At 43.9% G+C, this 17,930-nt stretch overlaps 1 protein-coding gene across 1 annotated transcript in view; it reads left to right on the top strand.

Annotated features, from left to right (window-relative positions):
• CRACD (capping protein inhibiting regulator of actin dynamics) overlaps nucleotides 1–17,930 on the top strand; it is a 176,584-nt gene that overhangs the window by 131,266 nt on the left and 27,388 nt on the right. The window contains exons 3-5 of the mRNA XM_010595691.3: nucleotides 3,140–3,275; nucleotides 12,021–12,185; nucleotides 13,926–13,994. Coding sequence (XP_010593993.2) covers nucleotides 3,156–3,275; nucleotides 12,021–12,185; nucleotides 13,926–13,994 — 354 coding nt within the window. The 5' untranslated portion in view covers nucleotides 3,140–3,155. The remainder of the gene's footprint in view (nucleotides 1–3,139; nucleotides 3,276–12,020; nucleotides 12,186–13,925; nucleotides 13,995–17,930) is intronic.

Below are 17,930 nucleotides of genomic sequence, written 5' to 3'. Positions count from 1 at the left end.
TCCATCTGATGAGGTCCACGTGTATAGTCACTGTTTATGTTGGTGAAAAAAGGTATTTGCAATTAAGAAGTTGTTGGTCTTGCAAAATTCTACCATGCGATCTTCGGCATTGTTTCTATCACCCGGGCCATGTTGTTGAGCTACCAATCCTTCTTCTTTGCTTTGAGATTTCACATTCCAATCACCAGTAATTATCAATGCATCTTGATTCCATGTTTGATCAATTTTGTACTGCAGAAGTTGGTAAAAGGTTCAATTCTTCATCTTTGGCTTTAGTGGTTGGTGTATAAATTTGAATAATGGCTGTATTAACTGCTCTTTCTTATAGGTGTATGGATATTATCCTCTCACTGACAGCATTGTACTTCAGGATAGATCTTGAAATGTTCTTTTTGACCATGAATGTAATGCCATTCCTCTTCAAGTTGTCATCCCTGACATAGTAGACCGTGTGATTGTTCCATTCAAAATGGCCAATATCAGTCCATTTCACTTCACTAATACCTAGGATATCGATGTTTATGTGTTCCATTTCATTTTTGACGATTTTCAATTTTCCTAGATTCATACTTCGTACGTTCTAGGTTCCTATTATTAATGGGTATTTGCAGCTGTTTCTTCTCATTTGAGTCGTGCCACATCAGCACATAAAGGTCCCAAAAGCTTGACTCCATCTATGTCATTAAGGTCGACTCTACTTTGAGCTGGCAACTCTTCACCAGTCGGATTTTGAGTGCCTTCCAACCTGAGGACCTCATCTCCCAGCACTGTTATCAGACAGTTTTCTGATGCTGTTCCTAAGGTTTTCACTGGCTAATTCTTTTCAGAAGTAGACCGCTGGGCCCTTCTTCCTAGTCTGTCCTAGTCTGGAAGCTCAGATGAAACCTGTCCTCCATGGGTGACCCTGCTGGTTTTTGAACACCGATGGCATAGCTTCCTGCATCACAGCAACACACAAGCCCCCACAGTACAACAAACTGATAGACGCATGGGGGATTATAATATTATAGATAATAATATTAATATGCCACTGCTATTATTTTTTTTTATTATTATAATTTACACTACTACTATTATTATTACTGCTCCTTTTCTCTTATTTTTCAATCTGATCATCTGGGAGTAGGGACAGGTGGACTTCAAATCCTGGCTGGATGTTCCATCCAATAAGGAACATTTGGAAAAAATAATGGCAGAGGGTGATAAACTTCATGACTCAGTCAAGATTGGCTTATAAACAGGCCACCGACCCAACCATACCCTGTTTCATTCATGGGTAACAATATTCTGAGACCTTCCACCATTCTGAAATACTTTAGCTGGCTGGTATGGGATTGCAGCAGATCCGAGTTCAGTTTCTCACTCTACTACTTCTATCTGAGTGAGTTTCATCTCTAACAAGAGGGTAGTAATACCCACCTCATAGGGAGGTAATGAGGATTAAATGAGACAGTGAAAGTAAAGCTCTCAGCTTTATTTTTGTCATAGTCAGTGTTGGTTTTTATTATTATTGCCTAAGCCCACACAGCCAGGAGGTGCAAATCTAAGTCTTTTGTTTCTAAACCACATACTCTTTTTACCATACTGCCTGTAATTTACAGGAGCCCTGGTGCCACAGTATTTAAGATCTTGGCTGCTAATCAAAAGGGTCAAAAGGTCAGCAGTTCGAATCCACCAGCTGCTCCTTGGAAACCCTATGGGACAGTTCTGCTCTGTCCTGTAGGGTCGCTATAAGTCGAAATCAACTCGAAGGCAATGAGTTTGGCTTTTTGGTTTGCCTGAAATTTGGCAAATTAGGTGATATAATTTGGTAATTGCTCATTCTAACTATTCTAGACTCAGACAGATAACAAGTACAGCTGCCCTGGGACCCTGCCTACTGTACTTTTGTAACTCAGTTCAGAGGCGACTTTCCCCCAGTGCTGGCTGTTCTCGTGCATTTGGTCACTGATAAAACCTCCAGTTGGTGCCGTTTTCTGGACAGGGCAAAGGGAGAAGTAGTACTCCCCTACTCCTGGGAATGCTGCCGCTGTGCCTGGCATTGTGGAAATGTACCTGGCTTGCCTTGTGGAGGGTGTTTAATTCTGCCTGCCACCTGTGAAGAGTCCACAGCCTCAAGGTGTATCCTTTCTCAGAGATGAGTTACCTTCCAAGATCTTGACCTCACCATCCAGTACAAGCCCAGACGTCCTTAAAGTTCAACCTCAACCAACAAATGTTGGGTTTCCAGTACAAGAAGGTACAAGGAGCCTTGGTGGCACAGTGGTTAAGAGCTATGGCTGCTAGCCAAAAGGTTGGCAGTTTGAATCCACCAGCCACTCCTTGGAAACCCTATGGGGCAGTCCTACTCTGTCCTATAGGGTCACTGTGAGTCAGAATCGACTTGATGGCAGCAGGTCCGGTTTTTGGTTTTGAGTGGTACAAAAGGTTGGCAATCTGAGTCCACCCAGAGGCACCTTGAAAGAAAGCTCTGTTGATCTACTTCTGAAGGATCAACCATGGAAAACCCTATGAAGCACAGTTCTACTCTGACCCACATGGCACCGCCATGAATCAGAATGGACTCAAGAGCAATGCATGAAACCCATCAGAATTGCCCTAACACAAATTTTCTCCCCCTTTCTCTGAAACCTAAAGCATTTGTAGTCAGTATCAGCCATTCTAGTCCTCTTCTACTCTTTGTTTTAGATGTGTATATCAATCTTTCAATTTGATTGTAATCTAAGAGAAACTCTTGCCTCTTGTTTCTAGATCTACGTGTTACTTAATAAATACTGGTTGAGCAGACTTACTGGGGTAAAACTGATAGCTCCAACTCATCTGGGGAAAGGTTCCTTCAATTAAAAATTTCTGTATTACCTTCAGTCCTAGATCCTCCACAAATAAATAACTGTCTTTGAGTTCTCTCAGTGATGGCTCAGAGCCAGGCTACGTGAGGATATGCTGTCTTATTCCTGCGGGACCCTTCATCTACCCAACTCCTTGGCTGAGTCCCAGCAGAAAAGGATAATGCTGGGAGGACTTTCTAATGAGACAGGAAATGTGGGTAGAGCGCCACAAGTCAGGAAGAACAGGAAACTGAATTGCCGAAAGAAATTTTATCATCCTAATAAAATGAAGCACATGATTTGCATTCCAGGTCCTTCAACTATACTATGGGAACCCGGGCATTTTCCCATGACAGTATTTTTATCCCTGATGGGGGAGCAGAAAGTGAGCAGACAGTTCAAGCAATGTCACAGGACAACATCCTGGGCAAAGTCAAAACTCTTCAGGTAAGAAGACAGCTTGAAATTGGAAGATCATAGCCTTTAGGAGGGGCCCAGCTATGGAGGGAAGTGGGAAGAAGCCCTCATTTGATCTTGAGTAGAGAATTGGGAGGTCCAGGGGTCACTGCTGGTGAGAATTTTTGCTTTCTTGAATCTGCCTCAGTTTTCTGCAAGCTTTCTGTCCACCATTGTACCCACCTGCATCACACACCCTCTCCTTTTATCTGAAATCATTTTCTCTTTTTTGACTGGACATATGAGAACAAGTACCCAGGAGAAGCTGCAGGACATCGATGAGAGGAAGAAGTTCCTAACCATTAAATGTTGACTGTATTTCCTGAATGCAGAGTTCATGTCAACAACATTCACTTTCCAAGCTTCCATAATTGGATAGTGAATGGTACAACTCTTAGTTCTCCTGTTGTTTTTGTAACCCTGGCTCCTCCTGAGCCACCTTGTTTTAGAGGAATATTACAAAGCTCTTAAACTTCCCTCGTTGTTCACCTTGCAGAGTGGGGCAGTTTTCTTATGTAAGATGAACACAACTGGTAACTCCTTAATAATAATGAGGATATAATATAATATAATAAGTTCAAATCTGCCAGGCGCTCCTTGGAAACTCTATGGGGCAGTTCTACTCTGTCCTACAGGGTTGCTATGAGTCAGAATCGACTCAATGGCAGTGGATGGGTTTTTATAATAATTCTTCACTAAATGTGATTGGAATAACAGAGAATCCAAGAAAAGAAAGAGGGGCAGAAATGCTTCGGATCTGACTGTGTAGTTTTGCCTAATTGCTTGGCAGAATTCACTCACCCTAAAGAAGTACCTAAGCAAGTGTGTCTCTGAGATAGGTAAGCTAAGAGTCTATCCAAATTATGGATAGAGGGCCCCAGTTTGCTGATGTCCATCTGCCTGTAAGTCCATAATGACGAATGGATAAATGAGTGAATGAACAGGCAAAAAAAGAAAAAAAAAAAAAAAAAAAAGGAGCAGCTGGCCTGAGTAGCTCCTGATATGATGAAACATTGTAGTCAGAGAACAATTTCCATTTTCTTGGAGTGTTCTTGTTTCTTCTGAGCATTAGCTGTGTATACTGTGAGCTGTGTCTGGGCACATATTCTGTACGCACTCAGCTGAATATAGCATATGGCAAATGGGGAAATTGCCCAAACCACCCAAGCTTGCCTAGATCTTTCTATCTCCTGTAGCCCTATCCAAGGCCAGAGTTCTGCCCTCAGAGCCAACATAGGCTTCCTTCACATCCCAGTATCTCCTAAGAGGGCGCCTTTCTTGGTTCTAGCTGCCTGTGCTGTTATACTTTTTACAGACTCAGAAGAAAAAAACAAGCTATCACTTCTCATAGGTGGGAGAAGAGAGAAGGATGGTGGTGGACAAAGAAAACCTTGACAACTTCCTCCTTACCTTTCCTTCCTGAAGTCTTTTGAGTTCCGGGAATATCATTCCTAAGAAGTTCTGAACCCATAATAACTTCTTTCTGTGAGGAACGACTTAAAAGATTTCAGCCCTGTGACACAGCTGTATTTATGAGGGCTTTCTTGGAGCTCTTTAAAGGCTAGATAATACTCTGTTGTCTTCAGTGATATCTGCTCTGTGACAGACCATATGCTACTGCCACTCCAGGAAGTGGATATGGGGTTTTGAAAACATATAATTCTGCAATGTTGAAAATACAGAAGCAATAAAAATATGTGAGTGCCTGTTATTTCTATTAACAGTAAGGCACGGTTTTGAACAATCTGATGTCAGAATTAATGAAATGTAAAACTTGCCTAACTTCCCTGAAGCAACAATTCTATTAACACAGGAAGAGAAACTTGAGAAAAGAAGCATAACTATCCAGTTTGAATTCTCTCACTCTGGCAATATCGATTCATGTGAGGTTGGCCTATTTTTGGCATTTTACTGCATGAATTCACAAGCCTCCTTCCAGCTCTATAGTTATAATAGTTATATATTTTTAAAATATAAAAGTCTTGGCTTTTTGAGGTGGGCAGTGGGGCCCATGACCATAGAAAATGTGATTTTTGGAGTGACCTAAGATGTAACTGTATCACCCCCAAAAGACTGTGCTTTATTTTTCAGTCGACTAAGCAGTATGTTCCTGGTAAGTCGTAGAAACAGCAGTAACTTTGTTCACTTGCATGAATGCTTTGCATTTTTCCATGCCAAGGTTATGCTGGTACTGATGCTTAGTAAGCAGCATAAAAGACCGCCCCCTTGTAGACTCCAGCATGGAATGAGGGTGGTTAGTCGCATCAGAGGCATGTATGTTTTTTATGTCTGGAATTGTCTTTGTGTATACGTGTGTGTTTATTGAGAGAGAGAGACAGAGAGAATGGATAACACCTATTTGACATTAAATGATCCTTCCAAGATTAGCCACCATTATTACAACATTCTTCTGAAATGAAATTTCTACTGGAATACCATTAAAAAAAAAAAAAGGAACAATTTTTCTCTGTGCCTGAAGAAACGTCCCAGCCCTGGTAATTCACAAAGGCCTGTGTAATCATGCGTGTGGAAAGGTTGCCCTCTAGTGTCTACACACGGTCAACCTCGCCTAAAACGTCGCATCCAAGGTTAGAGTCTCTCTCCTGAATGGAGAATGACTGAATACAGTATAAATAAACTGGAATAAAGTGAATTTTTCTGAATAAAGTGAACCTTCCGCATTCCAGTATTTCTGTGGCAAATGATTGAACCTTTTAAAATTAATATTTTATTTTATTCGTGGTGAAAATATACATGGCAAAAGCATCTCCCGTTCACCTATTTCTAGATGCAATGATCAGTGTGACACTGGTTACATCCAATCAAACTTTTTAAAGGAAAAATTACATGCTGTCTTTTTTTCTGAGTATGAAAACAAAACATGTTCATGATGAGGAGCCCTGGTGGTGCTGTGGTTAAAGCAGTCTGCTGTGAACCAGAAGGTTGGCGGAGGTTCGAAACTGCCAGCTTCTCTGAGGGAGAAAGATGTGGCAGTCTGCTTCCATAAAGATTACAGCCCTGGAAACCCTACGGGGCAGTTCTGCTCTGTCCTAGAGGGTCCCTAGGAGTTGGAATCAACTTGATGGCAGTGAGCTTGGCTTCTTTTATTTATTGTTTTTCAAAACAAAATTTAATGTATGGGACAGAGACAAAAACAACCATGGCGTCCCTTTTGAGGACTCTGTACATAACAAGTTGGTTGCCCCACAGCCAGTAGGATGAAGGTCATCTGAAGGCAAGAGGTAACACCAGACCTCTGCGGCCACCTGGGCATGTGGCTTTGGAGAAGGTTTTTTAACCTCTCCAAACCTCATCCTCCCCATCTAAAAAATATAAAAAAAGGTGGGTGCATATGATAATTGAAGGGCCCCTGCAGTTATTTAGATCTGCCACCTATACAAAATCATTTTTCACCTGGTGTAGTGCAGAGTAGGAGCCCTGGTGGTGGTCAACGATTAAACACTTGGCTGCTAACTGAAAGGTTGGTGGTTCGAACCCACCCAGTGGCTCCATGAGAGAAAGACCTGATGATCTGCTCACATAAAGATTACAGCCAAGAGTAGCCTATGGGGCAGCTCTGCTCTGTCCCCTGGGGTCACTATGAGTCAGAATTGACTCAAGGGCACCCAGCAACAACACTGCAGAGTAGATCTGTAAACTTTGCACTTTGTTGTATTTGCACTAAAAAACCCATTGCCATCAAGTTGATTCCGACTCATAGCGACCCTACAGGACAAAGTAGAACTGCCCCGTAGAGTTTCCAAGGAGCGCCTGACAGATTCGAACTGCCGACCTTTTGGTTAGCAGCCGTAGGACTTAACCAGGGTTTCCGTATTTGCACTAGAATGACCTTATTACTTACAGCTGCCCAGAATCATGTCACGGAGGGGGCCGGTTGATTTGAGATCCCATTTGCAGCTGGAAGGTATGTGCAGCTGATAAGACGACTCAGGGCTATCATAGTCTAGGCCTGCAGAGCATTTTTAGAATAATGCCACACCTTTGTCAGGAAATGCTTAGTCTATTTATGTCATGGGCTGTTTGGCTTAGGCGGGAAAACCTCCATCCTCAGCTGCATTTTACTTTAAGATGCCAAAGTCCTCCTTTTGAGGATTTTGACACCTAACGCAACTGTCAAGGACGCAAAGAATAAACATCTGCTCTTAGCAACATCTTCATAGAGCAAACCAAAAAAACTCATTGCCATTGAGTAGATTGCAATTCGTAACCACCCTATAGGGCAGAGTAGAACTGCCCCAAAGAGTTTCCAAAGCTGTAAGCCTTTACAGGAGCAGACTGCCACATCTTGCTCCCCCAGAGAAGCTCATGGATTTGAATCGCTGAATTTTTGGTTAGCAGCCAAGTGCTTAACCACTGTGCCACCAGAGCGGATGTCTTTAAATCAGTATGCTAGTTCTTTTTCTTTTTGTTAAACTCCTTTTACCTATGAGAGCATCTAGAGTTTGCTCAAGAAGACAGTGACAATTTTTCTTGTGCTTGTAAGGTCTTATAGACGTGGTTTGAAGAATGACTATTAGAAAATCTGAGAAAAACTAACCCCTCGCGGTGTGAGAGCTGTGGAATATGATATGCTTTGAATTCCCACGCCATAAAAAAAAAAAAAAAAAAAAAAAACCTTATAAATATGGATGTACATTCCTATAACATCACTCTCCAGGCATTCCATATTACAACAAAATGGCCCAATTTGAACGAATAAAATATAGTTCCCTTCAGCTCACATTCCGATCTCAACAGTAACTCCATTCATAGCCGCAAGCCACGTGGACTGTCAGGATGGGCAGGAGTCTGCACTCTCCGCTCTGACTGTGATTGCAGCGTGTACAAAGACACAGCCCGTGGGTGCTGAAAACCACCGTGCTGCAGGGGTTGTTTATCTCTGAAAACTCAAGGGCGAGCTCATCTTCACAGACTGGTCTTCACTGATTGCTTTTGTCACAGTTCCTTCTATGACTATGCCTGAATTGGGCAGGATTCAAGTAACAAAAAAGCATCCCCCCCTTTTTTTTTCTTTTTCCCATTTTTTTCCATTCTACATTTAGCCAGTATTCAGTTCACATAGCTACCTGAGATTGCCAAACAGGCTTTAGCAGTAACCTTTTAATTGTCAGTAAATAGCACAAAATGTCCCAACAGCCCAGTCTCCTTCCTGTCCCCTGAAGGAAGTGTTTGGAGCAGGAACTGAAGGAGTGGGAGAACCTGTGGGCGAGAGCCTCTTGTCCTCAGGCTCCTGAGGGTCAGTGTTCTCAGCCTTGTTGGACTAAGTCCTGCCCTTGTCTTGGTCCCTCTCTCATCCCTGACAGCCACAGGGTGTCTGGGAGGACTGCCCTTTGTCTGGGTAGGTAGTCTGCATTCCTAAACCTCGGCCATCATTTCTTTGATGACCTGGGTCCTCCCCTCCGCCATTTCAGTGCCTCCTTCTAAGCTCCCTAACCGCTAGTTTGGATTTCTTTTCCCTGGGGAAATTTTAAATCAGCTCCTTTTAAGATTCACATTTTGGTTCTAAAAGGCAGCGGCAGCATTGTTTCTTTTGCCAGGATGAACGTTTCTGAAATAAATCAACCCTTATATATAACACACATTCTCATTCTGTCTCTTCTTCTCTCCCTCCCCCCGCCGCCTCCAGCTGGTTTTAACTGCCATCTAGTCTACAGCCCTTCCTGGCCCCTTCACTGTCTTCTTCCCCTCTGCCCCCTGCCCCTTCTTCTTAATTTGCCTCTTTAGCACTGTACTTCTTTTCTTAATGTTACTCTTCTGCATTTCCCAGGTCTGTTTCATATACCTTATTTTTCCTGTTCTTATTCCATCTATTCCCTTTTCCATTTTCTCTCTCTCTCTTTTTTTTTCCCATTGGCAACCATCTTTGGAGTTTTTTTTTTTTTTTTTTCTTGTGGAATGTGATGACATTTTGCCATATTCCTTTGTGTCTCTGAAGCATTAGTGTGGATCAACGTCAAAGTTGTAAAAAGGGTCCTAATGAAGTCCATTCTGTTTTGTGATGGTGGCAGAAATCCTACTTCAATGGTGTTAGAGAGTTAGGGCAGCTTCTCCTTGGGAGCTTACTGAAGAATTATTCTTCCCAGGTACAAGCAGAAGACATACCCTCATGTCACTCATTCTAGGCCACTGGGAAATGGCAGACCCCAACGACAGAAAGTCTGCAGTCTAAGGGATGTTACATCCTTTCAGCTCTTGGCCAACACTCAGAGAAGGAATCAACAGACCAAGGCTGAGCTGGGCATCCCCATGGGAACTCCTGTTAAGGTTTTCACCAGAGACACAGGAATTGGTCCCACCTCTTCTGCCCAGTGTCCTATTCCTCCCCTACAAATGTGTTATCTCAGGGCAGCAGAGTAAGATGGGCCTGTAGCTTTGTGACTCCGTGTCCTCTTGTCTGACTCCATCAGCTGTTCTAATTGTGCTTGCTTATTGATCTGCGTAGAGTAGATACTAACTGCTGCTTCCTGCCTGACTTGTTTTTAGCAGACACCCTTGTCCAGCCTTCTTCCTGCATCCTGTCAGGCTGCTTAGACTGTACTCCACTGGCTGAACACAGGCTTTGATGTGTGCTCCTTCCCTGATGCAGGAGGGAGCCTTGCCAAGCATGCACCTGACTTGGCATGCTGTGGGGCCCACGGTGCCAGGAGGGAGTCTAGGGTTCATCTCCCTGTGTCTGGGCAGTCTCACTGTCCACCATGCAAGACTAAGGGGGATTTGGGCAACAGTGGGTGGATTTGGCTCCACTGAGTTTAAAGGGAGAGGGGGCATTTCTCTCAAGGGATTTCCCTGCTCAGGAACTACATAAGAAATTTAAGATGCTGCATCATCTCTTTATTTCTGCCTGAGTAAGAAGGAAGTGGAGTGGCTGGGTGACATAAGCAGTTAAGTGCTCAGCTATTAACCGAAGGGTTGGTGGATTGAACCTACTCAGAGGTGCTTTGGAAGAAAGCCCTGGCAATCTGCTTCTGAAAGGTCACAGCCATGAAAACCCTATGGAGCGTAGTTCTGCTGTGTGACACCTGGGGTTGCCATGAGTTAGAATCAGCTCACTGGCAACTGGTTTAAGAAGGAGGTACAGTGTCAAATTTATGAGGACCAGGGAGTACAATGAAAATAACACCGAATGTGCTTTTAGAAGACCTGGGTTCAGGTTCCTTACGGGGGCCACTCATTCTTTCCATAAACTTGAGCCAGTCACCTCTCCTCACTGAACCTTTGGGTTTTTTGTTTTTACAAAGTGAGGGGGTTGGATTAGGTGGTTGCTAAGGCTTTTTGCAACTCTTTGGAGTTAAATATTAACCAGATTAAAGATAAATACCAGAGGAAAAAAGTTTAAAGCATAAAGGACTGTGAAACCTAAGTACATGGATATAGAGCAGTGGTTTTCAACTGGGGGTGATTTTCCCCCCAGGGGATATTGGGCAGGGTCTGGAGACATTTCTGTTTGTCCCAACTTCTGAAAGGTGGGTTATTACTGGCATAAGTGGGTAGAGGCCAGGGATGCCGCGAAGCATGCTGCAATGCACAGGACAGCGCCCACAACAAAGAATTATCAGCTCCAAAGTGTCAGTTGTGCCCAAATTGAGAAATTCCGATCTAGATAAAAGCAGTAATCTGTATGATTGTGAATATATTCAAATCAGTACCCTCTCAAGTGGCCACAACCCCCTTTTTCTTCTTCAATGTCATTCATTTTCTCCACCACAGTCTGTCAAATAGTTTGCCCCGTCCTCTCCTTTACCGATTGTATTGACATACTTTTCTCCAGGGAATATTTCTCCTTGTCTAATCTGGCCTTTCTCTTATTCCAAGTAGTATTTATCTTCCTGATTTCTCCTCCCTGTTTCCTCCTCCTTTCACCCTATTCTTTTAGCTACCACCCCACCAGCAATCAATCTTTCCTTGGCTCTTTTCTCCTGCCTACTTCTCTGTCCTTCCCTGCTTGGTTCCTCTGTCCCCTATTTCACAGTGGGCAGCTGTAACAAGGCAAAGAGGAAGTCCTAATGTTGGGACAAGATCTTTCCTGTCCCTTCCATGATTCCAGCATTGCTCGTGGAAAGACGTGCTGGGTGCTGGGGCCGTCTTCACCTTGGCAGCGATACCCACTGGGACCAGAACATGATTTTCTTGGGCCCAAGAGAGATGAAGGCCTAAGAAAGAGAACGAGGGCTCTCTCTGGGATGGAGCCTTATGCTAGGGGCTGGTGAGGAAGGTTGTCAAGGTATGACTAGTCAAGGGGAATGTGTCCAAAAGGCATTGGAGTGTCTTCTTGTTGCAGCAGCCATAGGGTCTTGATTTACCCCAGTGGTTCCTGCATTTCATGTAACTGTTTCCTAGATAATTTTCTGTACTTTTAAAAGGCTTTTTATATAAATAAATCTACAGGTTAAACAAAAAAAAAATTTTGTAATAACATATATCCCAATATTGGGTTTAGAAACGTGGTCTCTGTACCCACTGGAAGATGTTGACGTCTCCATGTAAGAGGTGGCTGGGTGAAGAGCTCATGGCTCAAAGGAGGTGGAAAGAAAAAGAATGTGCAAAACAGATTAACTCATTACAGGACTGTGTTATTTATAGGCATGGTGGTTGGTCTAGAAATCATTTGTGCACAGGATATACTTCAGTGCCTACTAGATATGCTGGGGAACCTAGCTGTGGTTATTATTGTACTGCTTCACTGCCTCAGAATGTCTTTCCTTTGTTTCTTTCCAGCAACAGTTGGGCAAGAACATCAAATTTGGGCAGCCACCACCCAGTGCCATTCCCATGAAGAAGGCACACGGTGGAGAGGCTAGCTTAGAAGAGGATGTGTTCCTGACCAGTCCCATGGAAATTGTGACTCAGCAGGACATCGTCCTCTCAGACACCGAGAACAAAGTAAGTCTCCTCTGGGGAATGATCTGGTTTCTAATAAGTCAGGGAGGATATTGGACAGTAGACAGGACATCCAGTAGCCCTGGGGTCTGCAGTAGAGTGAATAAGGCAGGAGAAGCTTTTCTAATGAGTAGCCCAGGGCTGGCGGGCACTCCATGGGCAGAGTGCCCTCCACAAAGAGGATTCTTTGACAGTTGCCCTGATCTTCATTTGGGCCAACATGAGGGTGAAGGGGCAAGATGGGAGGAGACACGAGCCTTTGCACACGCTCTTCCCAGTGTCTTCCATTTTCCCTCACAACCCTGGCCCCACTCCCCAGTCTGCATCATCTCCTCGATGCCTTTGGCATGTGTCCCTAGCACTTGTTATATATCCACAGGCCATCTGTGTCCCTGTCCATGGAACTGTTTTCTCTCCATCTCTATAAACTTTGAGCTCCTTGAGGACAGCTGGATCTGACACATCTATGTCTCCGCATGACTTAGCCAGTGCCTACTAAGTAGCCCTGAGTAATTATTAGTTGAGTTCAACTAATTTAAAGAGAAATGAAAATAGAAAGAAGTAGGGGTTCAGTGATACAGAACATATCAAACAGGCCAGCTTGATGGCCACTTAGACTGGACAGAAAGTCAAATCTAAGCACTGTCCTATGTTATATAAAGACCCTTCTATGTGTGGTGCAGAGAAGGTAAGCAGACATTTTTGCTCTGGAAATGAAGATACGACCCTTTTGTAAAAATTGGCAATACAAGACAGAAAATATGCTGTTGTCATTAGGTACTGTGAAGTCAACTTTGACAAACGTGAGAGAGTAGAACTGCCCCCTAGAGTTTTCTTGGCTGTAATCTTCACTGAAGCAGATTGCCAGGTCTTTTTCCCATGAAACCATTGGATGGGTTTAAACCTCCAGCCTTTCAATTCACAGCTTAGTACTTAACCATTTGGGCTACCAGGGCTCCTTATAGAAAGTATACCCACTGCTGTCGAGTCGATTCTGACTCATAGTGACCCTATAGGACAGTAGAACTGCCTCATAGGGTTTCCAAGGAGCAGCTGGTGGATTCAAACTGCTGACCTTTTAGTTAGCAGCTCAATCCTTAACCATTGCACCACTAGGGTTCCTATAGAAAGTACAGTGGGCATTAAAAGAGGTATAGTTACTTGGTGTTCCAAGGCCATGCCTCAGTGACTGCAGTGTGAATCTCCATCCTGGTGCTTGGCTTTCCCTCATCTATGCTTTTGCCTCTTCCCTAGTCTTTCACCTTCTCAGCTCAGCCCTTTGCATGTAGCGTTGGCAGGGTTTTCTTTTCTTCTTACCTACTGGTTACAAGTGCGAGGTCCAGCAGGTGAAGGGGGTGAAGGCAGCTGGCAGACTGAAACCTCTGAGGTTGGAAACATTGTGTATAGCCCATCCCTCTTCTCTGGAAGGTGGTCATTGAGCAGATCCTCAAATTCTCTCAGGCAGAGGAGAAAAGACTCAAGGACTGAGCCTGGAGTTTGCCCAGGTGAGGAAGCTGTATTGCACTTGGGGAATAGGATAGTGCACTCTGGGTTTCAGGTAGCCCTTGTGGAGTTTGGACCTTAGCAAAGTCTCCACCATGACTCCTGCTGGCTCTTCAAAGCAGGCTGCACCCTGGTGTGGAGGTGGAAGGGTGGCTCTGCCCAGGCACCCACGGCGTTTGGTCATTTTCCCAGAACTTCCTGTTCCAACGTTTGACTTGAGTGCTCTCTTTACTCTTCCAGTCCAGTGGCACGCCAAGTTTTGTCAGTCCTTTGAATCTACGTGGAGCTGCAAGTGAGATGGAAGAGAAGGTAATATGATTTGAACGTACTTACTTAGTTTCCTTCCTTTAACTTCTGTTTTTCCTTTTGGTGGTGATCTACTGTCTCACTCTCCATTTATAAATACTGCATCCATACCTTACTTTAAATTCCTTCAAAAACAACCTTGTGGCGGAGGTAGATGTTGCAATGAAACTGCTGGAACTAAACTCTGCTCTGAAAAGTAGCCACACCCACAGCTTCCGTGTGTGTGGTGTCCTAGAGATCGGTATTTTCCTAAATGTATCACGTGCTTCAAGACACTGTTAAGCCATTGTTATGGATTGAATTGTGTTCCCTCAAAATATGTGTGTCAACTTGGCTAGTCCATGATTCCCAGTATTGCGTGATTGTCTACCATTTTGTCATCTGATGTGTTTTTCCCTAAAAAACCCATTGCTGTTGAGTTGATTCCAACTCATAATGACCCTATAAGACAGAGTAGAACTGCCTCATAGGGTTTACAGAGAGCAGCTGGTGAATTTGAACTGCTGGCCTTTTGGTTAGCAGCCTTAGCTCTTCCTTTGTACTGTAAATTCTACCTCTATGATGTTAATGAGGTGGGATTAAGAGCAGTCATGCTAATGAGGCAGGACAATCTGCAAGATTAGGTTGTGTCTTAAATCAGACTCTTTTGAAATATAAAAGAGAGAAGAGAGCAGGGAGACATAGGGACGTCATACTACCAAGAAAGCAGCGCCAGGAGCAGAGCATGTCCTTTGGACCCAGGATCTCTGTGCTGACAAACTCCTTGGCCAGGGGAAGATTGATGACAAGGACCTTCCAGAGCCGATGGAGAGAGAAAGCCTCCCCCTGGAGCTGGCACCCAGAATTCAAACTTCTAGCCTACTAGACTGAGAGAATAAATTTCTCTTTGTTAAAGCCATCCACTTGTGGTATTTCTGTTATAGCAGCTCTAGATAATTAAGACAGCCATTGAAAAAGGCATTCCAGAACATCTGAAGATACACAGGTCTCTAAGGAGGAGACTCCCCTTCTATTTAGAGATCTCATCCCCCCCCCCAAAAAAAAAAAACCTTTAGTATTTTTTACCTTTAGCATTTTTTTTTAACTTTTCTGTGTTCCTTCTAAATGGGGACTTTACCTGAGGAGTCTGGGGAACCCTGTGGAGGCTCTTCTGCACCTCTTCTGTAGAAGCTGATCTGTTTCTGTGAGAACTTTTGTTCTACACAGCCATCCAGATGTCCTTCTGACGTCTGGCAGATGGCACAGTGAGCAGTGTCTGCCCCCAAGTCTTCTGAAGCTGTGGCTCAAGACAGTGCCACTTGCTTTCTCATGAAACTAGAAATAGAACTACCCTATGATCCAGCAATACACCATGGAGGTGGGGCCAAGACAGCGGAATAATCAGATGCTCCCTGTGGTCCCTCTTACAGCAAAGACCCCAAAAAACAAGTGAATCGATTATATATGACAATCTAGGAGCCCTGATCATCAAACACAGAGTTGAGGAGTCAGACACAGCAGCAGAGGGAAGGAGAGACAGCTCAGAAGCAGCAAAGCAGTGTCGGTCATGAGATAGCCAGCACCCTGTGGGCTGGGTCACCCAGCTACATGTGGGCTGAGGTGAGCAGTAGTGCTCGGTATGTGTTTCACCACGTCAGTAGAGACCAGGCAGCAGAGAGTCTGCACAAGCCTCCGGAGCCGGGGGGAAGCTGCACTTGACCTGCAAAAGTTAAGTGCAAGCATCTAACCTACCGTGTGGGGTCAAAATAACGCCTCCCCCTCCTAGACTTTCACAACAAGGAAGTGCCACTCTCTCCTCACCCGCCCCCTACCCAGCTCTGCTCCAACATCGTTCCGGCAGTATTTGACAACTGCCATGTGCCCTAAGCCAGAACTAAGGGCTATCTGCGCCAAAACGAGTCTCACAGCTTTAGAAAAAAAAAAAAATCCCAAGCCCCCTAAGCTGGGAACTCAGGACAAACACTATCCCTTTGCCTAGGTACTGGCATAAGGGGTCCATGGACTTGTAACACCCTTCACCCCTGCCTAGACCTGTGTGGGCTGATTCAACAGTGTAGGCCCTCATTACCATAGAACAACAGGGCATATACCTGAAGCCTATTTTCAACTGCAGCAGCCAAGATTCCTGACATTTGACACAGCCCTGGCCATTAAAAGGGTCTTTATCCACCCACCTCAGGGGCTTGAGGGCTGGTGGCATTACCTATTCCGTCTAGCCACCCAAGACACAGGTCCAAGAATGAGTGGTGCCTCCCTGTCCTTATAGCCAACAGCATTGGGTGCTGAAAGTCTGGCTGCAAAACCCACCCACCTACTTGCTCTAGGGGACAAGGACATGCCTTTCACCCAGGTACTCAGGGGCAGCCATCAGCCCCCTGCCTTCCTCAGCACATAGCTTCCACTGCAACCAGATTGCTGTGCCTCTCCACACAGCCCTACCCATCTAGGACTGTAGGTGAACGTCTGCACCACACAGTGACCAATGACTAGGACACCTGAGCTGAATCCACACAAGAAAACTGAACAGACTCCTGGGCTCACACACCTAGTAGCTGCTCTAACCACCTGCTGACGTGAGAGCTTCAAAGACGCCAGTAACCAAAGTAGTTCACACGTCCAGCCTACTTGGGTATATCAAAACAAAGAAAAAAGCTAGGACACAGTAAGCAAACATACGATAAATAAATATAATAACTTATTGATGGCTCAGAGAGAACAGTCAATATCAAATCACATAAAGAAACAGGTCAAGATGGCTCCAGCAAGTGACCAAAACAAAGAACCAGGAAACCTTCCGGAGGAAGATAAGGTCTTGGAATTACTGGAGGTAGAATTCAAAAGAATTCAAAACAGCTCTTCAAGAGATCAGGAGGGAGATCAGGCAAAACTCAGATCAAGCCAAGGAACACACAGACAAAGCAATAGGGGAATTCAGGAGAACAATACAAGAACAGAACACCAAATGTAACAGGCTGCTAGAAACCATAGTGAGACAGCAACTAGAAATCCAAAAGATTAGCAATAAAATTTCAGAATTAGACAACCCAATAGAAGGCCGTAGGAGCAGAATTGAGGCAGTGGAAGTCAGAATTAGTGAGATTGAAGATAAATCCCTTGACACTAATTTATTTGAGGAAAAATCAGATAAAATAATTTAAAAGTGAAGAAACTCTAAGAATTATGTGGGACACTATCAGAAGGAAACACCTACAAGTGATCAAAGTACTAGAACAAGGGGGATAACAGAAAATACAGAGAGAATTGCTAAAAATTTGCTGGCAGAAAACTTCCCTGATATCAGTGAAGAGAAGATATCTATCCAAGAAGCTCCTCAAACCCCATGCAGGGTAGATCCCAAAAGAAAGTCACCAAGACATATTATAATCAAACTTGCCAAAATCAGAGATAAGAGAGAATCTTAGGAGTGGCTAGGAATAAACGAAAAGTCACCTACAAAGGACAGTAAATAAGACTAAGCTCTGACTACTTAGCAGAAACCATGCAGGCAAGAAGGCAATGGGATGACATATATAAAGCCTTGAAGGAAAAAAATTGCCAGCCAAGAATTATATATCCAGCAAAACTGTCTTTCAGATACAATGGCAAAATTAGGGTGTTTCCAGATGAACAGAAGTTAAGGGAGTTTGTAAAAACCAAACCAAAGTTATAAGAAATGTTAAAGGCTCTCCAGCTAGAGAACCAACAATATCAGATAATAGTCCAAGACTACCACACAGGACAGAACAACCAGATATCAACCCAGATAGGAAAGTTGCAAAAATAAGTCAAAGCTAAAAGACTGAAAATAGAGAAACAGAGATGTCAGTATGTAAATGATGAAAAAATTAAAACAAAAAAGAGGGACGAAATAGTGTAGTCCTAGATCTTCCATATGGACAGGAAGATAAGGCAATATCAGGAAATAAAAGATTGGTTTAA

The sequence above is a fragment of the Loxodonta africana genome, chromosome 5 (assembly GCF_030014295.1).
Source record: "Loxodonta africana isolate mLoxAfr1 chromosome 5, mLoxAfr1.hap2, whole genome shotgun sequence".
Lineage (NCBI taxonomy): Eukaryota > Metazoa > Chordata > Mammalia > Proboscidea > Elephantidae > Loxodonta > Loxodonta africana.
This window is presented reverse-complemented; position numbering and strand designations above follow the sequence as displayed.